The 24,993-nt window shown below is 41.6% G+C and overlaps 1 protein-coding gene across 10 annotated transcripts in view; it reads left to right on the plus strand.

The window, feature by feature from the left end:
- The window catches only part of LOC110080686 (cohesin subunit SA-2), a 74,911-nt gene extending 49,918 nt beyond the window's left edge, over positions 1–24,993 (plus strand). For 5 of the 10 annotated variants that reach the window (XM_072994421.2, XM_072994417.2, XM_072994418.2 and 2 more), the window contains 11 exons: positions 2,188–2,289; positions 2,912–3,004; positions 4,760–4,925; positions 6,782–6,933; positions 8,172–8,273; positions 18,540–18,700; positions 18,805–18,933; positions 19,854–20,044; positions 20,722–20,896; positions 21,958–22,039; positions 24,357–24,993. In XM_072994421.2, the coding sequence (XP_072850522.2) occupies positions 2,188–2,289; positions 2,912–3,004; positions 4,760–4,925; positions 6,782–6,933; positions 8,172–8,273; positions 18,540–18,700; positions 18,805–18,933; positions 19,854–20,044; positions 20,722–20,896; positions 21,958–22,039; positions 24,357–24,365 (1,362 nt within the window). In that variant the 3' untranslated portion in view covers positions 24,366–24,993. Of the gene's footprint in view, positions 1–2,187; positions 2,290–2,911; positions 3,005–4,759; positions 4,926–6,781; positions 6,934–8,171; positions 8,274–12,960; positions 13,101–18,539; positions 18,701–18,804; positions 18,934–19,853; positions 20,045–20,721; positions 20,897–21,957; positions 22,040–23,078; positions 23,149–24,356 lie in introns of those variants that run through there. The other 5 variants (XM_020796799.3, XM_078390349.1, XR_012085233.2 and 2 more) reach the window with 4 other exon arrangements.

Genomic DNA, 24,993 nt, shown 5'->3' on the forward strand with positions numbered 1-24,993 from the left:
TCCTTAGAACAGCCCTTACACGGGACAGAGAGGGATCCAGGAATGATCCGTCCCTATCTCCAGCAAAACCGGGTCCTGTAACTTTGCTCTAGGCGACTTCTCACCCTTTCGCCCAAGTCTGTCCCGATTTTAAATAAACAATGTCTAGGAGTTCTGGAAGATCTAATCTTCCTTTCATTAATCTAGGACCCTAATTTGGTAGCGTAATGTGGCCAGATCAAAACAATCCTAGTTCCAAAATATCCAATTTACTACAGTAGCTTAGTCTAAACAAGGAGACAGCTTACAGACAATTTGTCTTTTTATATTTTATTACAAAAGATATCATTTCAACAAGCTCATTTTAACGTCATTCAGTATTTCCAAATTATTTCCAAAATAACCCCCAGCCTTAGCCACCAGTCATTTCCTCTATAAAGTGAAAATAATAAACAGTCTAGCTATATCTTAAATAAACATTCTTACACAGTCTTCTGTTTAAAGTTCTGCCAGACGCATCTCGCTCCGTGTGTCGTCTCTGGCTGTCGTGAAAGCGAACTCTTCCCTTCCATCTCTCTTCTCCGTCCTCTCCTCGTCTCTCTTCGCCCATCTTTCTTAAATTAAGAAGTTATGTCCTTGTCCATCGGAGTTGAGATAAGATAAGGGTCAGCTTGCTCTTCTTAACTTTTTTTTCTTTAGCTGGAGAAGAACTGACCTTGTACATTTTTCTCTGTAATTAGCACCTGGACACAAGCAGATTTCTAGCTTTTTCGTTGCAGCTCTGAAATAAATCCTGTGAAATACAACTCTATTCTATTTTCATAATCAAATTCATGACAATACTATGTAAATTAGGTCTTCATTTCAGCAGCCTGTTAGATGATAATGACACAACAGAATCCTTTCCATTTTCCCTCTTGCTAATTTCATCTGATGCTTTGACTGAAAGAAATTCATAATTCAGTGATAAAGGCCACATTTTAAGAGCATAATAAGAATTTTTTTGAGTGAGACCCTCTTGGGATATGGCAAGAGCTACATGCCAGTCATTGTGGGGTGAATGTGTTCATCTTAACTGAAGTAGACCTCACCTGGAAATATGACCTGTTTTAGAGCCAATGAGTTCTGTGTCTCTTCCCGATAAGGGTAAATTGCCCTTGCCTGACACACAGATATGCACACCAAGGCAGACTGACAGAGAGGCAGAGACTGTGTGTGCTTTGTGTGGGCATTGCCTGAGCTGCCATCACCCTACTTGCTTTTACTGTTTTGTTGTGTTTTGTTATGTAGTTTTAGTAGTTTGTTTGCCATTTCCTAAGAGCCTTAAACAAAGTTTACTGCCTTATTACTTCACTTTTCATCTCCATGCCTACACTTTTTCCCACCAAAGACCGATCTGGACAGGTGCTCTATTCCAGTAGTGGCCAGCTAAATGCTTATAGGAAGTCCAGAAGCAGCTGCTAGGAATCCAGTAGCAGCCTCCCACTCACAGTCCTCAGCAATTTGTATGGAGAAGTATGCCGATACTGAAGGCGGCAGTGTGTATGTATTGAATGTATCATTGAATAAAGCTACCGTATTTTTCCGTGTATAAAACAACACTTTTTCCTAAAATAATTAGAGGAAAAATGGAGGGTCGTTTTGTACAGGGAAGGAGGCAGAGGCAAAGGAGCAGCCACGCTTGGCCGCCTCTCGCGGCTGCCCATTGACTGCTGCCGCCGGCACCAAATCGCCACCTCCTCCTGCCAGGGCTCACCTCCAGCTCATGTTGCCACCTTCTCCCCTGCCCAAAGGGAGCCTGCGGGTAGCGCTAGAGGAAGCAATCTGGTGGCGGAGGCAGCAGTCAATGGGCAGCAGTGGGAGGCGGCCGAGCGCAGCTGCTCCTTTGCCTCCGTCTCCTCCTCCTCCTGCTGCTGCTGGCGTCCACCAGCGCCACTCCCAGGCTCCCTTTGAGTGGGGGACTACGCGGCGATGTGGTCGGGCAGCAGAGGCAGCAGGAGACGGAGGCAGAGCTGCCCCTCACGGCTGCCCATTGACTGCTCCTCCGCCTCTGGCAAGGGACGAAATTAGGGGGTTGTATACACAGAAAAATACGATACTTTATTCAGAAGTTGAATAATTTTTCTTTATTGAGGAAAATGTTCTATGGAGAGGTGATTGTATTAAGTTTTTGGCATCAAGACACTGACTCCTGCTTTTATTTTGCAGATCATTTTGCCTGCTTTACAGTGTGCTTATTTTGCATTGCTCTGGCAGCTCACCTCTGTGGTAGAATGCCCATCATCCAAGGTTAGGCCCAGAGCATTGATTGTAAGCTGCTTTTTGATTTTTTTAAAAACATTCTGAGTTATATTTTGAGTTATGAGCAAATTTTGACTAAGATGACCAAGAATGACTTGTGTTCTGATGTAACGTGCAAGTCAGGCATTCATTGACTGTTCCAAGCATAAAGCTTTGAGTGGGGTTTGTAACCTTGGGTGAAGCTGGGTACTCAATTTACTGACCTTAGAAGAATGGAAAGCTGAGTGAACCTCAAGCTGGCCATTGGGGATTGATAGCCAGCTTGAGGTTCACTCAGTCATGCTCTGGTGATGAGCAGAGTTTTGGCTGCGGTACTACAATTTAACCATTGTGCTACAAGACAGACCTACCTGGCAGTCATTTTTGCTTGTAACTGAGGTGCCAACAAATTATAAGGCGTGGACTGTTGTTTCCTGTCCCTGACAGAAGGGCTGAAGCTCAGCTTTGTGATCTAGTCAACACATGCCAAGGAGTCTTGGGAAGAATATTGTGCTCTTCCTAAACTATCTCTATCTACAGAGTCCAGCCTCTTGCTTTTGAGAACCAATTGTTTGAATAATCTTACCAAGCAGAATAATACCTCAAAAAGAGATTCTTACACAAATTATTATTATTATTATTTTTAATTTAGAAAGACATTTATGTTCTGAGAACAGATTTGAGGCACTTCTGCCACATTTGCACATGCTGCCTGAGCCATGACAACAGGGAGTTACGTGAAAAGGTGAGAATCCCTCAATGAGTTTAATTTGAGTTTTTTCGTTAGATGTTTATTCTGATCTATCTTAATGACAAGAATGGGTAAGTTTGTTTGTCTGTTCAAACATTTATAGTCAGCTCTACATCATAGGAACTCAGGGCAGTTTACAAAAGTGTATAAAGCAATTTTAAAACATAGGATATTTAAAACAACGTAAAAATAGAAAAAAAATGAAACACTCAAACATTAAAAAAAATAAAAGCGTAACAGGTTGTTAGATAAAATAGAAAATGCAGTTAAGATTTGCATATATGTGCCAAGAGGCTGAGCTAATTGAGTCCAGGGTTCAAAAAACATTTGTTCTGGGATTTGTATATAAAGTACTTCTGTTGGTAGGGTGACTCATTCTTTTGATTGGTTCAGCCCAACCATTGGTCATGCAGGCTGAGAGACGAGAAAACTTGCGGAGGCCATAATCCTTAACCCTCAAAAGACTCTAATAAAAAAAGTCCTCAATGGCAGGACACAGCGGAGAGCCACCCTAGCAGATCTTAGTGATCAGGAAGGGAGAAAAGGCCTTTGGATATCCAGGTCCCAATCTGTTTAGGGCTTTATAAATTTTCGGCAACACCTTGAATTCGGACTGGAAGTGTATTGGCAGCCAGTGCAAATCCTTCAGGTGTTTTTCTTTGGAGTCCAGCTGCTGTATATGCCAATTGCTACAGAATCCATTTCATGTTCAAGGGTAGCCCCACGTCGAGTGCACTTCAGTAGTATAGCCAGGAAGGCCGGGCCATAGATTAATGTGGCCAGGGTATCCCATTGATCTAACACCTACACAGCCTTAGCTAAACCCAGTGATGAGGAGAAGTAGAGCTGAGTGTCATCAGCATATTGATGGGACCCAACCCCAGAACTCCTAATGACCTTTCCTAACAGCTTCGTATACTGTATATAGGAGATGGGATGGAACCCAGTGGTACCCCATAGCTTAATTGTCGTGGGCTGAGTAAAAGCCCCCTAATGCCACTCTTTGGAACCAGTTCTGAAGATAGGAATAGAGCCACTGTAGTACAGTGGGTAGGTTTCCTTGCAAGAGAGATGGAGTCCTTATGGATGAGGATTTATCTTCACTAAACAAAGACTTTGAAATCTTTGGGGAAAATAAGGCATTAATAGAATCTCCTTAGCAACACAGTGTACAATTCCTGGTATAGTGCAGTATCTAAAAAGGTCAAAAGATGAATCAGAAGGTCCTCATTTCAAATGGTTTCTGCCGCTAATTCATTGGCCCCAAATGAATTATATACTAGAATATGCCCATTGAATCCATGGAATTTGCAGGAGAGCTGACTAACCAAATCCACATTGATTGAATGGGCCTACTCTAGTGTGATTTACTACACTAAGCAACAGGATTTGGGCTGTTAGGTAGCTTTGGCAATCTACTTTCAGCTCCCATTTTCATTCATAGCATGGTAGATAAAAAAAAATCCTGGATTAGCTTGAAGAAGGTGTAGGTACGGGGCTCTGCCTTTCAGTGAACTGATCATGGACTGGCAGTGACTTCCCTGTTCTGTTGTCAGAATAGACTGCACCAAAGTAGTGCTTTCTTTTTCTCAAGAAAGTTTCTGTCAACCAGCTGCGGAAATCGAAAGCAGAATGGAAAGGACTTCACTTTGTAAGTGAATGGAGTACAGAGGAGGCTGAGGCAGATCATTATCCATACGACAGCACTTTCTAAAATGCCTACATGGTTCCTTTTGTCTCTTACTCTAGGCTTTTATGATACTTTGTGATTTACTGATAATTATAAGTCATCAAGATTCAGTGGACAACAATGCTATCGGGTTGCTGAAGTCCCTTCCCAGTACATCTCTTCAATCCAAAATGCTCATATTTATTCAGGATCATGTTTTCACAGAGGAGGAGGAAGAATCCAAAGGTCAGCAAAAATTTTCAGCAAGCAATATTCTTCGTTGATGTTGTTTCTTCCACTTAGTATTCAGACATCCATCCTAGGAACTGTGATACTGATGAACATTTGTGTAACTTAAAGTTTGAAGTAACCACTTGATTGAGCTGCATTGGGCTCTTTTTAAAGAAGGTCTTTGCTTCAAGAAACACAGGTACATGAAACCTGGACACCTGTGCAGCTTTGCCAGTAACACTAATCTCATAAAAAGTCTTACTGAGTCTGCTTCATACCATCCTTCCCTACTGCTTCAAGTCAAGTTCAGCATGGCAGAAGTGCAGTGCTGATAATTATTTATATTAACTTGCTTTTGAATGTGTGGGTGGTTGCTGTTTTTAAATACTTACAAGCCATCTTCTTTGAGTGCACAAAAAAGACTTTCAATATAAATACAAAATAGGTGTAAATGCCTTAATTATTAAAGTCCAGAGAGAAGAAAAGAAAGATCTGGTTGCACAAGTACCAAAGCCAAAACAATTGATCACAGTCATAACCATAGCAGAAGGTCATGGAAAATAAATGGATCTTAATGGCTTTCTTGAAAATGATGGCACCTTATTGGCTTTAGTTGGTACTGTGTTCAATGGGGACATGTGAGAGGCAAGTAACAGAAGGTAATGAGTTGTTCAAGAAAGTCTGATTCTCTAATAGGCTGCTTAGTCTTCCTCTTGTGTTTTTCACAAGTTTTGAGCTATGTTCTTGGTTGTGAATCACCGTGAACCAGCAAGACATGCATATACAATAATTAGTTCTAAGGGACCTAGTATACGTATGTGTCATGACATCCCCATTCCTAACTTGACGGCCTAATCTTTTTAGTTTCCAGAAGTAGAATTCCTTTGCAAGCTTTTTATAATTTCTTTGTTTATCATCTCTGTATGATCTGCTGTCTCCTGTGTGCCCTTAGAATCAGTCCCTGCATCAATTATAATAGATAAATGCTTCATCCCTGCACAGATGTTCAGGTCATTTTGTCGAAATGGAATACTGCAATGATACTGCCCCAGAGTAGTGCCCAAGATGTACATCTATATTTCTCCCTGTTGTTTGTGAATTGTGTTGCAGTTTGTATAGCAGCACCCCCCCCAATGAAGCCCAGTATGCTTAGGCCTGAGCTGCACATTGGGCAGCACAGCTTTGTGGTGTATAAGTGCTCTTGTATATCCCTTTGCAAAGCTCTTCAGTGTGCAAAAGCAAATGGATGACAGAGGTTTGACAGCCTCTGCACACAACCCAAAAAAGTGCAGACGAGGCAGCCAACCAGCTTCACCAATTGATCTGCTGTGTTTTCAAATTACCATTTGCTGGAATCCTCTTTGCTGTTCGTAGAGATGCTTTGAAGAACTTCAGTTTATGAATGAGTGCAGTTCATAGTTCAGATGTCGCAGAAAAGGTAATACAGTAGGAGATGTGATCCAGAAATGTCTTGCTGAGATTGTCTAACAATGCATGTTTGTTCCTACAGGTCAGACTAGCAGTGATGTTGTTTTTTAAATCTGGTAACATACATATATCAGCTGATTGGCTTCTAGTATTTGTTACCTAGGGCCCTTTAAAAAGCTATTGTATTCATTTGCTCTTCTTTGGTTACTTTGTACCTGTTGTTGCTTTTCAGGGAGGAACTCCGTGTAAAATAATTGAGTAATTAGCACTCTTATGATGCTTGAAGAATAATCTTGTTAACATATAAAAATGAATAAACATGAATAAAATTCATGTGGCTGCTGTGATTTAGACAGCTGACTGAATCCCAGTTCTTACAAGTAAGATTAGCACTTAAAATAGTTTTGAATGCAATGTCAGAATAACCAGACTTCTTCCTATAGACTTGACAGAAGAGGAAGAGAAGAAGAATGAAAGTCAGAAATTGGATGTTTTGCATTTGAAGCGATGCCTCCTTGCAGCTTACTGCAAGTTAATCATCTGCAATGTTGTTGAGATGACAGCAGCTGCTGAAATCTATAAGCATTATATGAAGGTAATGTAGGATAATAGAAGATTTATATTAACAATGTCTTCTAGATTCTGGAAAAGGAAACTACATGGCTTTTCCCACCTGCCCAGGTGTGTTTATATTCCATCCCTCTCAAGAACATTAAGTTTATTAGGATTCTGTCCACCTGATGTGTGTGTGTCATGGGGGCTCCAGATGAATGGAGTTGATGGTTCTTTCTGAAAAGGCCTTCTTACATTGTCCCTGTTTACATTGTGACAATGGAAAGGAACTAATTTGATGCAGACAGGAGAAGTATTTATTTGCATTATTAAACGGTTTGTCCCTTTAACACGTTTGCAAGGGAAGGGCCTTGGCAAAACACCTATAGGTTATGAGCCATTTCACCCATTTGATTGTAATTGTGACTGCTTCAGGTGGCTGATGTTGTGGGACATTGGTCGCAGCCTCCTGGCTATTCCTCCTACATTCGCTAGCAGTATCCTCTTTGCCAGAGGACAGCAGAGTCCTGGACACCTGTTCCCCCTGTTCTGCCCCAGCTGGTGGAGAACATTCATCGGCCAGCCTACGTATGATTCAGCTGCAAATCCAGCTATCAATGCTGAAGGGGTGTGTGTGCCATCTCTTTATTCATTCATTTGTTTATTTAACCCTCTTTGTTCCCTGATCCCCAGTTTTGAGCACCCAAAATGGCAAATTTAGAGATTCCATTTATAGGTTCAAAATCCTGGGATGATAGTCTTGGGGGCAAAGATGGCCGCTGGACCTTTAAAAGTTGCCCACCCTTGATCTGTCAAATAAGGTATGATGCTAAGCTCTCTTGTTGAGGAGTATGTTCAGATGAAAGCCTGCGGCACTGGTGTCCAGGTAAACGTGTTAGGTCGTGAGTGCCCTGCCCAAATGAGACAATGAGAAACTGCTTGCCCTGTAAAAAGGAACCTAACATTGAAATCCTGTAGACAGTTCTAGGGAATAACCCCCCCCCCCCACTATCCATAGCAAGGAAGTTGTTAACGCATACGATTGCCTGCCGTAAGGTGGAGGTGAGATGACAGCATGTAGCACATACACACAAAATGCCACACTGCTTAGTTTATGCATGACATAGTGTTGGAACAGTAAATTCTCAGAAACAGCTTTTAAAAATAGTGCTTAATTGCCTCTTTTAATTGCCTAATATTTCTTTCTAACTTTCTTTTAAAATTTCAACTTTCTTCAGTTATTCCATGATAGAGTTTTTTTCTCTCCTTGCCATTTAACAGGCTTACAGTGACTATGGAGACATAATTAAAGAAACCCTGAGCCGATCAAGGCACAACGACAAAATTCAAAGTGCAAAGACACTAATCCTCTGCTTACAGCAGGTGAGATTATTACTGTGAGCAGCTCCAGCTTTGTGTGATAATATTCAGAATCTTGTTGCCTAACTTTGTCTGAGCATAACCTGGATTAGGCATTTAATTTAAAGTCATCAAAAATTTTGTCTCTCCCTCTTTTTATATTCTGAGGCTTCTCAGAGAAGGGGCCGTGGGAAGCCTTTAAGGAGGCCCTTGGCAACATCTAAGGTGTAGTTTATGAGACCTGTGCACCATATTTTTTACCACAGCCATTGATCATTTTTATAATACTATATTTTTTGTTTTTCATGTAATTTGGTTTGATTTCTGTTTAATTTGTGGTATTCTTTTTGCTTTTTTAGTAGTTTAATTCGTTGTATGTTTTGACTAATTATGTAAACCGCCCTGAGTAGTGTTTCTGCTAAGTCAGGCAGTCTATAAGCTCAATTAAATGAACAAATAAACAAATAAATATTTAATAACACCCCCCCCCCAAAAAAAAAACCAACCCATCCCTGGATTACTGCTGCCAGGATTGCAATTGCTGGCACTATCTGGGGGTAATCTTTTTTACTATAAAAATCTCCCCCTCCCAAATCTCTTAAAGGCTACCCCAGGGCTAAAGGGTGCTTTAGGGCAGGGGTCCCCAACCCCCGCGCCATGGCCTTGGCAGGACTGGGCCATGGAGACAGATCTCCTGCCCCCTCCTGCACGTATGCCACCCACGCTTGCCCACACCCACGCATGCAGAGATGCCCCTCCCACCTCATGTGCGCCCTGGCCACCCGTGCCCCACGCTGTGTGCCCCCCATGTGCCCCACACACCCTGTCCACCCGGGCACGGACCCCGTCCCGACAACCGGTCCACAGCTTGGAAAAGGTTGGGGACCACCGCTTTAGGGAACCTCGGATGTGTATGTGTGGTGGGGGATAGGATGCTTTAAATTGCTTTATATAAAATGTTTCTGGCGCCCCAGCCTGGTTATATCACACAGATTTATGCCAACAGGATTTTGCTGAATGTTTCATTGCCCTTGTTAGGAGTACAAATGCAGGAACAGGTGAGGCCTTTAATTGACCATTAAGAATATGAAACGAAAACAAAAAAGAAACAGTGAGAAAAACGATTATGGTTGAATCCAAACCTGCAAATGGTATTGGTGCAGGTGGTTGGGTGGTTGCCATTCTCCCTTGCAGCCTTTACTGTCATGTCCCATGTTTTTCCTAAGGAACATTCAACATGTGACGTTCTAGAGCAGCTTTTAGGGAGGGTGCTACAGAGAGTACAGGAAAATGTGAACATTACCTGTCCTTCCTTCTTTGCGGATCCAGTTTGTGGAGGTCTCCTTTTTGGAATGCAGGATCCAGCCCTTTATGTTGTATCATACCAGTCGAAGACCTGTAGAGTTAGAAGAAATCCGAAGGGTCATTTGATTCCCCCTCCCCTGCCCACTGAGGAAATCCACAGCTGAAGCATAGCGGACAAATGCCCATCTGATCTCTGTTGGCAAACCTACAGTGAAGGATAATTTGCATGTCTCTGAAGTAACCCATTCACCATGTTCCGAGGCAATCTGTTCCAGTTTTGAACAGATCTTGGCATCATATAAAACTATAAAGAACTTATTTCCAAGGTGCAAAAACAAAAAGGGCGGAGTGAATTGTGCCATGTATATATGCAATATAGAATCTGGTTCAGAAATTCAGTGTTTTTAGAATCTCAGCTATAGTGTTAAAAAATACACACCGAAAATTTGGGACATGACTTACAGTGCTCTACCTTTCCTAATAGGAGAGAATAACCATAGGGCCCCCCCATTAGTCCTGCCACTGTCCAGCTGGCTTTTGCTTGTGTGTATTTCCCAGCACACCAGTTGATGCTCTTGTGTGGGGCCTCCACATGGCATCTTTACACCCACCCAGCTGTCCCTCTCGACTCTAGCTACTGCATTTGTACTTCAGAGGACATTGCTGAGCCCTGTGCTAATCTGCTCCTTGATATGCAGCTGTGACTATTGGGGGGCAGTTGGACTGAGTCCCACTTTTTCACCTGTTAATGACTGCGGAAGTAATCTGTGGGACTGGAATTTTAGAGGCAGTCTGAATGAGACTGCCATGTTTGGGATGTAGAGAGGGCAGCATAATTACTTTATTCTTAGTAGGAAATTGAATGAATTCTGCAGAATCAGGTCATGGAAAAGTTACTTTTTTGGACTATAATTCCTAAAATCCCTTAGCCAGCATGGCTATTAAGGTTACAGTCCAAAATAGTAACTTTTCCAAAATGCCAATCTATTTATTTGGCTTTTATCCCGCCCATCTAGATTCTAAACGAATCTACTCTGGGCGGCTTACAGTCCGAGCAATATAAGACCAAGAATTAAAACAAACAATATCAAAATGAAAAGAGAGATGAGCAAAGTCAAGATGGTAAAACACAGGAAACTAAGTGATACAAGAGGGGAAAGCCTATTTGAAGAACCAAGTCTTTAGCTTGTTCTTGAAAACTCCCAGCAAGGGTGCCAGGCGAATCTCAGGGGGCAAGATGTTTCAGAGGCGATAGGCCACCGCCGAAAAGGCCCGGTTTCTAGCTCTGTCCTTCTGGGCCTCTCTCGGGGTAAAGCCCCTCAGCTGCCCAGCCTGGCTAGATCGAGTAACACAAGTAGAGCTAGATGGGAGTAGGCGCTCTGTCAGGTATCAAGGTCCTAAACTGTTTAGGGCTTTATATGTAAGCATTAATACCTTGAAGTCAATGTGGAAACGAATGGGCAACCAGTGTAAGGCTGCCAGAGTGGGGGAAATGGGATGATATTTTTTCACCCTGGTTAATAGTCTGGCAGCCGTGTTCTGGACCATTTGTAGTTTCCGCATCAATCTCAAGGGCAGCCCCACGTAGAGTACATTACAGTAGTCTAATCTTGAGACTACAAGTGCATGGACCAGATTGGTGAGCGCCCCAACATCATGATAGGAGTGCAGCTGTGCAATACTCTGAAGATGTAGATGGGCGGTGCGGACCACAGATGCTACCTGGGACACCATGGTAAGCGCTGGGTCAAGATTGACATAGAGGTATATATGGATATATGCGTAGTTTGGCTTTTCTTCATCTGGAATTCATAATCGTAATTGACTGGGGATGGCTATACAAAATAAATAATGATATGATATGTGTCCAGCCATTGGTGTATGTAGTCAACGCTTGTTCCGTCCCTGCTTGTCCTGGGCCTTATACTCATGGATTTGTATGTGTGTGTAGAGTCTGCATCTGGGCTGTACCATTTCAAATTGCAAAGAAGTGCGGGGGGGGGACTGTGTATAAAATGAACACGTCATCCACACAAGCACTCTCTCCTGATCGGTAAAGGTACAATCTTGTGAAAAAGAAAATACACCCTCTTTGAATTCTATGGTTTTACGTATCAGGACATAATAAAAATCATCTGGTCCTTAGTAGGTATGAAAATTAGGTAAATACAACCTCAGATGAGCAACAACATATGGCATATTACACCATATCATTATTTATTTAAGAAAAATAAAGCCAAAATGGAGAAGCCATGTGTAAAAAACTAAGTACACCTTATGATTCAATAGCTTGCTTAACCACCTTTAGCAGCAATAAGTAATCGTTTTCTGTATGACATTATTAGTCTTCCACATTGTTGGCTTACTCTTCTTTACAACTTTGATTCAGTTCATTGAGCTTTGTGGAGATTTGCTTATGCACAGCTCTCTGAAGGTCCTGCCACAGCATTTCAATCAGTTTGAGGTATGGACTTTGACTGGGCCATTGCAACACCTAGATTCTTTTCTATTTCAGCCATTCTGTTGTAGAATTGGTGGTGTGTTTGGGATCATTGTCCTGCTGCATGACCCAGTTGTGGCCAAGCTTTAACTGTTGGACAGATGGCCTCACATTTGACTCTAGAATACAGTGCTATACAGAGGAGTTTGGTAGACTCCATGATGGCAAGGTGCCCAGGTCCGGTGGCTGCATAACATGCCCAAGTCATCACTCCTCCACCACTGTGCTTGACAGTTGGGATGAGGTGTTTTTGCTGATACACTGTGTTTGGTTTTTGCCAAACGTGGCTTTGATCAGTCCCTACCCAGGCCTGCCACTTTTTTAAAATAACCTTCCTTTAAAATGATGGACTCTAGCCATTAACCATACTGGACCAAGTGGTTAAAGAATGGAAAAAAATTGATATTCTCTTTATTACAAAGTAACAACTTGTAGGGAAACAGATTTCAGCATCAACTTTTCTTCAGTTACAGCCCAACTCCCAAACATAACCTCCGTCTTCAGTAACATTCTAACTTCTCCTTGCATTCTAGCTCTCCTCTTTCAGGTTCTCCCAGATAGTCTGACCACCTGCACCCCCACCCAGCCTTGTTTCCTCTGTTACCACGTGGATTGGCTAAGGTTCTGTCACAGTGGTGCTGTGCATTATGGCTAAACATCTCCACTTTGGTCTTATCTGTCCAAAGAATGTTGTTCCAGAAGTCTTGTGGTTTGTCCAGATGTAACTTTGTGAACCTAAGACGTGTGGCTATGCTCTTTTCAGAGAAGTGGCTTTCTCCTGGCATCCCTTCCAAACAGACCATACTTGTTCAGTCTTTTTCTAATTGTGCTGTCATAAACTTAAACATTTAACATGCTAACTGAGACCTGTAGAGGCTGGGATGTAACTCTTGGGTTTTTTTTCAGTTTCTCTGAGCACTGCACAATCTGACTTCGGAGTGAATTTCCTTGGACATCTGCTCCTGGAAAGATTGACAGCTGTCTTAAACGTTTTTCATTTGTGAATAATAGTGTGATGGACTTTACATGGTTTGGAAATGGCCTTATGACCCTTCTCAGATTGATAGGCATCAACAACTGCTTCTCTAGGATCATTGCTGATACGTTTTCTCCTTGACATTGTGTTAACACACACCTGAATGCTCCAGAGCAGCAAACTGCTAAAACTTTGGCTTCTATAGAGATGGTCACACTTGCTGATGATCAGTTACTCAAGAGCATTTGGTTAGCAGCACCTGGCTGCTACTTAGCCTCTTAATTCTTATAGAAGCAAATAAGGGTGTACTTAGTTTTTCTCACATGGCTTCTCCATCTTGACTTTATTTTTGTAAAATAAATTACGGCATGGTGTGTGTGATATGTCATATATTGATGTTCATCTGAAGTGGTATTTACCTAATTTTCAGACTTGCTAAGGGCCAGATTATTGTTAGTATGTCCTGATATGTAAAACCATAGAATTCAAAGAGGGTGTACTTCTTTTTCACATGACCGTATTTCCAGGGGATAAGTCTTATCTTTGTCTTCTTAATATGCTATTTAATGTATGAAGGTACATTCATTAATGTGAGCTTCCACCTGCAGTTTTATATCTAAGTGCAGCCTAGATACAGGTTTGCATTTTCACTGAGGACCAGATCTTGGAAATATTGCCATAATATTTTTTACCTTATAAAACTCAGACAAGCTGCACTGAATGTAGTGTTTATTTCTTCGTCATGGTGTTTGTGAATCACACATATGGGTTCTGTGCCTTTGTAGAAAGCAGCCTTGGAACTTTCTAGAGCCTAAGGAGAAGCGCTTTCCCCCTCCCTCATGGCCACTCACACCCTAATGGCTCTCACCCACTTCTTGTTTGTCTGCTGCAGAAGCAGCATCCTGAGCGAATGCTGGAGCCTTGCTTATTTAGAATTCTATGATCCTTTGAACTGTAAATAGTTCTTTATCTCTTCTACCTCCTCATTTCCCCCACCCTTTAAAAAATACTGCTATCATCTTCTTTGCATTACCAAATTTCTTCCGTTTCCTGCCTCCATCTGATGGCCTCTGGATCTCTTTTCAAGAAGTGTGTTGCTTTTGGGGGCAAAATGGCTCATTCTGACGGACACAATCAATGTCTGTTTTGTGTGGGTGAGAGACACATTACACAAAAGTTTAACATTTCTACCTGCATCACTCTGAAAAATCGCCTCACAGGGCTGTGATCTTATCTCTGGGAAAAGTCCTTGAAATCCACCAACTCAGACTGCCAGCGAGCCCATAAGTGCCACAGAAAATGTCTTCCTTTAGAGCAGCAGAGAGCCTGAAAGACATAAATCTTCTGACCTTGGACGTCAGTTGTGGGAGTCCACTTTGATTTCAGCACCACCTTTGATGCTGGTACTGAAGGCCTCTTTGGTATCGACCGCAGCAAAATGGAGGAAGTTGACCACTGACAAGCAGGAAGAATCTTTCCACTGTACAGTCTCCCTTTCCATGTTCACTCCCTTTCCCTTGACTCACAGGATGATATAATCAAAGTCAAATAAGAGAGTTGTGACATAATCCTCATAGCACTCTTGTGGCTGAAACAGGTTTGGTTTGCACTTCTGTCAGCAATGCCTGTGGCTTTCATCAGACTGCCATAGACCCTGGTCTTGCTGATACACAACTGGGGGAAGGTGAGACATCTAGATATTCCCAGATTGAACATAAAAGCCTAGCGGATTTGCCCCAGATAACTCAGATTTTGCTGCTTCTACTAAGACTTCCATGAAAAGATCTTATGCCTACAAGTGGACTAGTTTTTTTTTTACATTTATCAGATCTGTCCAAGCACCTAGTGTTGCTACTTTTCGAGAAGCAGTGATCTTTTTAAAACTGAGAGGCCTTGCCCAATCCTCCATTTGGGTCTGCCTATCATCTATTATGCCACACCAACCTCATGGCCACCTGTTGTCTTTTGTTTCTTTGGAGATGCCACTCCTTAAGAAATTCTTGAAAGATCCAGCTGAAAGTGTCTGCTGGAGCTTTGGTCCCTCTATAACTTTCACATACAGTAGTTAAACTAGAGGGAGACCCCTTTGAGCCTATGGCAACTGCTGACACGAGGCTGCTGGCCTTCAGAACTGTTTTTTCTTGTTCGTATGTCAGTGAGGCATGACAGTGAACTCTGCACTCTGATCTGTCTCGTCATTCCTGCAGTTTCACAAAAGTAAAGTTGCCTTATACCCAGATGTCACTTTCTTACCCTACTTCCACACATTGCAACTAATTATGTTGCCTACCTTTTTTTGCTGACCCTCAAACACCTCTTGACAAATCACTTCATGCCTTGGATGTGTGATGTGTTCTGGCCTTCTCTCTCCCCTGCTCAACTTTTCCTCTGCTATCAAAGCCCCAAAACGGGAGATCTGGTTCAATCCCAAAGACTGGCAAAATGAATTGTAGAAACCATCAAGTTAACTTAAAAGGTAGCCCATTGGCCAATAGTTCAGGGCACCCAATGAAGTACTCAGCCACTCAGTGCTGCCCAAAGAAGACTAACTTGGCCTGACATCTGCAAGGTTGTGACCGGGTCTCATCCTTACAGATGTCAAACATTAGACGGGATGCTGCTTTTGGATGAGCAGTGCTCTCGAAAGTTATGACATCTCCCCTCCGGTAAATGAGTTTGCTCGGCACTCCTATGTGTTTTTCACAGATCCACGATGAAGAAGGACCGGTTGCTTAGTTGTAATTGTAGTTCTTCAAGTGGTCATCCATAAATTCACCCATCCTGCCCTCCTCCCTTCTGTTTGTCATGCTCAGCTTCTGTCTGGGTGAGAGTTATCAGGGTGTGCCTGGTCATGCACAGTGGTGCTAGGGGAGGGGAAAAACACTTTACCTTAGGCTCTAGAAAGTCCTGAAGCTGATTTTTGTGCAAACATAGAACCCATACTAGATGACCATGACAAAGAACTACAGTTACAGGTAAGCAGCCTGTCCTTTCTATAGCTAGTCTAGTCTAGCCTGCTTTCATATCATCTTCTAAGCTTGAGAACATGCCCCTTGGGATAGCTGATATATGAGCCAAGTGGATTTCACACATGTTGTCAAGAGCTTAGGGAAGATCCATGACCTTGAAATATAATATAAGGGGAGGCTCAGTAGCATTTCATGAGCTGCAGTCTGCTTGCATAGCCAGGACCGTCTTTATGTATCATATAGATAATTAGCCCACTTTGACTATTGACCTTGAAAGGTTGCAGATCAAAGCAGGCTAATAACCCACCTAACTTGCCTTGTTTGTCTTTCCTGTCCTTAGCAAGTGGTGTCACTAATTGAGACACTGATTAGCTCATGTACTAGTAAATGCCATTTAAATTTATGAATAATACTCATCTAGAATCATCCTGTTTGGATGCTGCAGAGCAGACTACAGTGTAAAAAAGCATGGAAGACATTCAAATCCAGTGCACAAAATGTTAATCCCTTACTCACTTATATGTTTATCAATCTGGGTAATCTTCCTGGGATTGCTGAGTCCTGGAGTGCTTTTGAGAAAATATTTAAGTGTTGGCCTCTCTGATCTACAGTAGAAGACAATGCCATCATCATTATGGGGACAGCCACTGAAAGCCTCTCTCTGTACATAGACTTGTGCAGAGGAATGTCACTCACTCACCGATGGATTCATTCTTTACTTCCTGGGTCTTTTTTTGGTACAGTCAGTTTTGGGGGCCTGTGGCTAATTATATTCATTAGTATGAAAACAAGAGTTTTCCCCTTCATGTTTTTTTGCTGCTTATTAGAAGATAACTAGGATTTTATACATGAAAAGCTATCAATTGGCCCGAGTTTGGCATTTCTGATAAAACAGTCACGATAGTCATTGATTGGTCAAACTAAGAGCTATAGAAAGAGAACTTAAAGAGATATTTGGGCATATTTTAAAAATCACATGAAGTCTAGAGCAGGAAATATTCTCTCAGGGGAATTATGTGCTATGTGCAAATTGCAGTTAAGTGGCAGCTAAATTTTAGTTAATCTGTCAGCTGCTTTGAGTCCCAATTTTTGAAGAAAGATGGGGTGTAATTCTAATGAGCTGCTGTTTCTAGGTCAGGCAGTTTGGGGAAACAGATGATTTATAGTTCTGAAGTGGGTGAGACGAATGCTGAAATATTTCCCTTCCCGCTGTTCTTCAGCAGCAGCTCCTTATCTTGTCCCCTGATAAGCTCCAGGACAGTTGAACTGTGAGGGAAACCTGTGTCCAACCTCCAGCTCCCCACCACCACTATAAATTATCCCCTACCAAAGCTGTTTTGCTTAAAAGAAAGGTTGGGAATGTCAAACCTTGGAATTAAATCTGGTTCGTTCGGATTTCCTCAGATAATCAGGTTACCTGAAGCATAATACTATCCCTTGGGTAGTTTTTCTAGCTTTTAAAATGGCTTTTTACTTACCTGAAAGCTTGAAATGCCTTGCTTAAAGCTTAGTTAGAACATAAGAAGAGCCCTGCTGGATCAGGCCAAGGGCCCATCTAGTCCAGCTTCCTGTATCTCACTGGGGCCCCACCAGATGCTTCTGGAAGCACACGAGACAGCTACAGTAGATACTTGTCTCCTGATACCCCTCCCCTGCATCTGGCAGTAAGACCTTTTAAGCTAAAATAGTCCTGCATTTTTGGCCCCATCTGCCACTGAAATGCAGTCCCCCTCCCATAGCCTCTCTGTAACTGAATTTGGCCCTTTGGCCACAATATATTCAGCCTTGAGGAGAGCACATCTGCTCGCTCCATTTTCAAATCTCAGTATCATATAAAACAAGAGACTCCATTTGCTTATCAGAGGCTACAGATGAAATTCAGCTCTACCCTACAACATCAAGTACTTAGTGAGGCAAAAAATGTCTTCGCCAACTGCCAAATTCAAGTAGAGAAAGGGTAGCTTGACCTTTCAGTATGCCAACCATTTTTAATACATCTACAGGCAGATATAATTTAGATTATAATAATCTAAATTAAATAGCTAGAAGGAACCCTGTGGATCATTGAGTCCAGTCCCTGTCAGGGAGGCACAATGGGGAATTGAACTCCTAGTCTCTGGCTTCTTAGCTAGAGACCTAAACCACTGAGCTATCCAATAGTTAGAAACAAACTTTAGAGATCGCCAGGGAAAGGAAAATCCCTAACTAAGGCAAGCATCTGACAATCATAGGAAGAGGACCACCCACCTTTCTCCAAAATCTGCCAGTTAGCTAGCCTTGCTTGCCAATTGGTCTTCAGGACTTGAGCAGATGTGGGACTTTTGAAGTTGCATTTCACAAACCTGACAAAGCAGAATTTATATATGCACATGTCGCATGTATTGTGTATATTTTCTCGTCTTCTCCCATGGCATTCTTAAAATACATAGTCAACTGATGCTTAGCTGCATCCTGAGTGAGGAATGTGTCAGTTGTATGGCAGGTACTTTTGCTTTTTTTCCCCACCTGGATATTTTCATGCCAGTGTCTGTGGTCTGCAGTTATTTCAGAAGCATATTGAAAGCCAGGATGACAGCAGCAGCAGCAGCATGGATGCCTGTTCCGCTGCCTTCAGCAACATTAAAGAGCTTGCACGGCGCTTTTCTTTGACATTCGGCTGGGACCAAGTGAAAAGTCGAGAGTCGGTAGCTATGATCCACAAGTAGGTTCCAGAATCTGTGCTGTCCTTTAGCCTTCTGCTGTCAGATGCCCACATAGTAAACCTTTCTTCTTCTCTCTCTGTTTCTTCCTGTCTCCTGCTAAAAGGGAAGGGATTGAATTTGCCTTTAAAGGAACATCTGGCGTGGAAGCGAAGGGCCTGCCTCCCAATCTCAATTTCCTAGTCATCCTCAGTGAATTCTCCAATAAGCTTCTAAAGCCTGACAAAAGACTTGTGTAAGTTTTTACCTGAATGCCCTTTTCTTCTACAAAACAAATGCTGGAAGTCTCTGAGGCAGGGAAGTTAAATACATAATGCGTACTGAAGGAATATGTCAGTACTAGTGTGGCACCTCCATCATTTGAGCACTTCAAGCCCTTTTGTGTTTATGCTTGGAATGAACAGATGACAAAGCACAAGGTTCTGCCAGAGACTTGTCTTGCTTCTGCAGAGGGGAGAAGCTTTGAAGAGAAGCAGAGGCTTGTTTCTGCCCTGGTTTACTTTTGTTACTCTTAGCAGTCACCTAGTAGATTATATCACATAACAACTTTGAAATGCGTACTTCTAGGCTAACCTTTCCTAACTTGGTGCCCTCCCAATGTGCTGTACTTCAACTTTCATATTATTCCCAACCTGCTGAGTTGGGAGAGGCTGACCTTTTTGGTGGCCAAAACATTTGTAAAACAAAACAAAAGCATGCTGTTGTGTTTGCATTTTCGGAAGAGATAGCCATGTTAGTCTGTGCGAGCATGTCATGCAAAAACAAAACAAAATAAAAAAAGAAGACAACAGTGGTGTCACCTTAGATGCTAACTGCTATATTTTAATGTGAGCTTGCAAGGACGAATCCACTTCTGACACACTGTGTTTTCATGTACATAACATATGCATGTATGTATATGTGCTAGTAATAAAAACATTGTAAGAAAGAGGTCGGTCATCCTTAGCTTGAGCTCTGAGATATGAAATGGTTTAGAAATAAATGCTAGTCTTCTTTGAATTCCAGTGTAAGTGTTGTGACAGGGCTACTTGAAAATTTCTTAACAAAGTCCTTCCTGCTCCAACTGTGATTGCACTGGTTGTGCTTGTTGATGGGTGGAGATATAGAAAATTTGATCTATAAATTGTCTGTCTGTCTCCTCATTTCTGTATCCAGCTATAGTTATTTGCTGAGATATATACCGGAACCAGCCCTTTGTAAAGGGGACGCCTGGTACGCATTGGGATGGTATAGAACTTCTCTCTTGGCCAGTGAAGACGAAGAGACTTCTTCTGCCAGCAGCTTAAATGAATGGCCACCCATAAGTACTGCTGGGATGCCTTCTTTTAAAAGAAAATTATATGAAGGTATAGCATTTCCTGCCATTTAATACATGATGGTGTATAACACTGTATGAATGTTGCGTCATTGGCATTGATATCAATGTAGAATGATTGACCTCAAGAAATATGGATTTTAGCCTAGTTATCATTAAGGCGATAAGCCTGCGTTAGGACTAAGCCACTTCGGGTGCTCTTCAGTTAATCACACGATTGCTGTTCCATTAACCCCTTCCCCCGCCGAGCCCTTCTATAGAAATACTGTAGCCTTTCCCCTGGTATTATCTTTTATATAGGGAATTCATTTATATGAGCTTCTGTCTGCACAAGGACACAGTCTGACTGAGGCATAGGGTTATTGATTCAGAACAAGCAGACAAAAATGCAAAAATGCCCATTTATTATTTTCACAGCCCATCTTTCTTATACTCCCAAAAGGGATGTTGGGCTCCAATACACTGATGTTTTGGTTTTAAGGAAAGGCTTGCAGAATTATTTTATTGCTCCTTTCATTAACCTGTGCTTGTACTGGTCCCTGGTGTGTCCATGACTAGTATCCATCTGTATTGTTCCACTAACACAGATGATACTGTGCTTGTGGACATTTACTTCTGCATTGGGGGAGGGGGATGAGAAAATCCAATGCAATTTTCCAGTTGTACAAACAGTTGCACAAGAAATAGTGTGCCCATTATTTCTTTCAGGAGCCTGGTCCAAAACCAATCATGCCGAGACAACAAATAAAAGTTCAGATAGCTGTGGACCATCTTATCTCCGTTCCTTGGCACAGAGAAGCAGGAAGAGGGTAAAATCTCATAACCCTCATCACCAAGACTGTTCCCTATTCCTTGGTCCTGAAAGTCTGAAGAGAAAAAGCTGGTGAGAAGCTTTGAATCATCTCTATGTCCTTCTCTGTAGTTTCTGGGGTACCCTGAAACTGCAGATGCAAAGTACCTTACAAGTCATGAAGGTAACAATATTATAAAGACTTACAACAGTGGGTCAATTAATTACTGCCTCTCCCCATCTCTCAGATAGAAGATCTAATGTCCCTTGAGTCTCTGGCCTTTAGCTAACAGCAGCAGTAGCCAAAGTGGAACCTTGTCAAAATAGCACAATTTAACATTTGAGGCCATCTCTCTCCATCCCCTTATTCTTTGCATAGTAAAGCCTTTAAAAAAAGAAAAGAATTGACTTTTCCTCACTTCCAGTTTTGAGAGACGAACAGCTGTGGTCTTGGACATTTTGATAGAAGCCACAGTAATTTGCGGGAACTATTTAACAGGAATTTGAAGTTTAGAAATAAAGGATGTAAAAATCTCCAATATCCATTAGCTGCAATTTAGTGAATCGCCCAAACAAGTCTGATGTGTGCCAAATGGGTTTTGGACCTGTGCCTACCACTGCAGCGCGTTCCACCTTCCTTGTTGGAATTTACACGTTTCAAAAACAGTTTGATAAAAAGGCATTCCATAGCAGACAAATGTTTCTGCTGAAAATGCGCACATTTTTCATGGATGCGCACAGAAATTTTCAACTGGTGGTGCTTTTAAAGTTTGATGTCCTTTTTGTAGTGATGCATTTAAAGATGCTGTTCTTATTTCAAAAGTTGCATGTTAAATGTTGTTTCAAAGGTCTTATTCCAAAAGTTGCATGAAGATAGTATTTTAAAATATTTTAAATTTAAATATAAATATAAAATAGTTTAACAATTTTTATCTAACAACAACCACAAAAAGAATCTTAACTGGAAATGCCAGGGGTGGAACCTGGGACCTTTGTGGCCCTACTTTTGAGGAATGGCCCTTCCCCAACTGCGTTGTCAGCCAAAATGTCTTAATGCTACAGACATCTTTTTTCAAAACTATGGGTTTTAGAAAGGGATTTGGCTTCTTTATATCACTGGGGTTAGCATCTCAGCCTTTGCCTTTTTTTTTTAGTAACCAACCTGTGGTTAAGGTAGAGAAGACTGCAGAAGTTCCAGCTGAAGATACTGATGTTGATGTTGTTGGTGCAGATCAGGTAAGGATGGCTTTGGCTTTAGGTGGTTGATTAGTTTGAGACTACAGTGTTCGGTGGTGAAGAATTAGGAAACCCACCCCCAACACCAGTAGGTAAGAAATTAGTTTTTTAAAAATTCAAAATGCTGTTTTATCCCTTTTTGATAAGAAAACCTTTGTTTTCCAATAAAAAGATCATTTTCAATTATCAGTTATACTTGCAATTAAATGTTTTACCTATTTTACCATATGTTGCTTTGGAATCTCCCTGGTAGATAGAAAAGTTAAATATCGGTATATATGCTTTCAATAAAACGTGTGTGTCTCTCTCTTTTAAAAAAAAGGGATGCAGAGTGAATGATACAGACGTAGTAAAGATGGCATGCTTCTAAGCTACACTCGTACAGTAATAGGGGCCATATAAGAATACAAATCCTCCTTTCGTGAGTGGAATGGGATTTTAGATTTTAAAAAAAAGATGCCCTACTTCAATTTGGCTGTTAAGGCTTTGATAGTGGTGGGACAGTTTTCGACCCATTGGATGCATGGCAGGCCACCAGGCGGAGGAATTACATCAGCTGGTGTAATTATTTCCTTGCACTGGAATAAAAATGGAAGAGGCTGGGCAAAGGTGACAAAAAGGTTTAACTTGTAATATTGACTACTTTCCCTGGAATATGTTTTTTTTTCCAAAACCAGGCAGATAGCTGATGTTCCCGTTCCACAGCTGCTTAAGCCCTGCCACAGCTAAGGGCTGAATTTATACTGCCCTTTTCTAAAATAGTAAGAATGCTTCTGGTGAAATGCACACAGCCTATGTGTCCGATCATTAGCCAGCGATATGCACAGAATATGTTGAATTTGTTTTTTTTAAAAACCAAGATTTGTAAAACAAAGAGAAATAAAAAGACAAAGAATAAGAATGTTCAGTATTACAAATTGCTACACTCTTATCAGACAACAGAAATCTCTATTACTTCATTCCTCTTTTATCGTTTAAAAAATTCTTTATAAACTTTCATTTAGACCAGTTCCACCGAAAATGTACTTTATTTCCACAGCTTTAGGAGCCTGCATGTGATGAGAATTAGAGCAAAGTCTACATCTGAATTTAAGAGTGAGAGTTGAGAGGTAATTAGGAGCTGTGATGAGAACTCCAAAGCTTTAGGGATCCAGAATAATCTGGACCTATTCAGGTTCTTGTTATCTGTGAGCAAATCAGAACACAATTTATCTACTAACATTCCATCCCCCACAACTGCTTACAACAGACGCTTGTAACACACAGCTAACTTGCTCTTACCGTCACTCACCATGGGTACCAGTATATGCAAGATATAAACCATGTGGAGTTTATATCTTGGGACTTGTTAATTAGCTGCAGTTTGTCACTCCATGACTTATTTCCCTTCTGGTGGCATGACTATGCAATTAAGATTTTGGACTTAAAATCTCTCTCTCACACACACACACGCACACACACACAGGGTTTTAAATAATTTATGTAAGTTTCTTATTAATAGTTCAGAGGGCAGGCTCCTGTTCACAAGGGTGGAGTGTTAAGAGACCTATGCTTGGGGCACTTAGTGTTTGCTTTATAGTGAGACTGCCCGACTGAAATTAGGATCTTCTGCTGGCTTTAAGGGATTACAGTAGTGGATTTCCCCTTTGCACAAGTGGCAGTAGAAGAGGAGGTGCGTGCCAAACAGATTACAGTGGTGCTGCGCATAGCGACGTTAATCCGTTCCATGAAAAACGTCGCTATCCGGAAACGTCGCTATGCAGGGAGGAAAACCCCATAGGAACGCATTAAACTCCATTTAATGCGTTCCTGTAGGGACAAAACTCACCGCTAAGCAGGAATCCTCAATCCAGCCACCATTTTCGCCACCTCGGTAAGCGAGGAATCGGCGCGAAAATGCTGCAGGTGGCCATTTTCTTCTTCCGGCGGCCATTTTGGAACCGCCAATCAGCTGTTCCAAAACATCGCAATGCGAAGATCAGTAAGCGAAACGCTTACCGATCATCGCAATGCGATGTTTGCCCTATTCAGAACATCGCAATGAGATCGTTTTTTTATAACAAAAACACGTCGCTATGCGGATTCGTCGTTAAACGGTGCGCTCGTTAAGTGAGGCACCACTGTATTCTCCATGCAGTTCACACCTAACAGGCTACTGAGCATAATCTTGCAATGAATGTGGCTATGAATCATTAAATAGTCTTAATTTCCAAGAAGCTAAGTATTCTTTCTATATGGATAAATTATTCCCACTGGATGACTATATAAATTAGATAGTGATTTTGACCAGGGTCTGTTCTATCTTTTTCTTGTTTAGGAAACCTGAAGATCAAAGAAAGCTGGACAGTATCTTTTCAGAGAAGGGGAAAGAGAAGGAACAGAAAGGTGGAATGGACTGTACAGTACATAGGTCCCTTAGGGAGCATGACGTGAGCAAAAGGTGAAATCACCAGTTATAGCTGGTTAAAGTGACTGTTATTGCAATTTTCTTAGCCAGTGTTATTACAGGGCTCCTGTACTTTCTGGTGTTGCCTACAACTGTTTTTTCTGAACACTTTTGGTTTTCATGATTGTTTTGTTAAAAAAATATCTGAAACATTATACCAAACTCATTTGTAGAGAATTAAATTACCAAATAATATTGGACCGCTCTTTTGCAGAAATTGGCCCAGTCAAAATGGGGGCGGGTATCAAAGACTTGTGTCAGTCTTCTTTTGGGTAAACAGGACAGTAGTTTGAAGGGAAGGAATATTTGTGTATTTATGTATAGGGGGAAGTATAAATCAGAACACACAATGCTTGTATTTTGTACATTTCCTTGTCTATCATGATAGTCTAATGTTGATAATTGGATTAATGAATCACTGTTACTCACGGCACAGCTTGTCAAACAGCTGTTTTGTTTCATACTTTTATATTCAGATGTTTGTAAAATAAAATAAGTGATCAACACA

Source organism: Pogona vitticeps, chromosome 3 (assembly GCF_051106095.1).
Source record: "Pogona vitticeps strain Pit_001003342236 chromosome 3, PviZW2.1, whole genome shotgun sequence".
NCBI classification, from domain to species: Eukaryota; Metazoa; Chordata; class Lepidosauria; order Squamata; family Agamidae; genus Pogona; species Pogona vitticeps.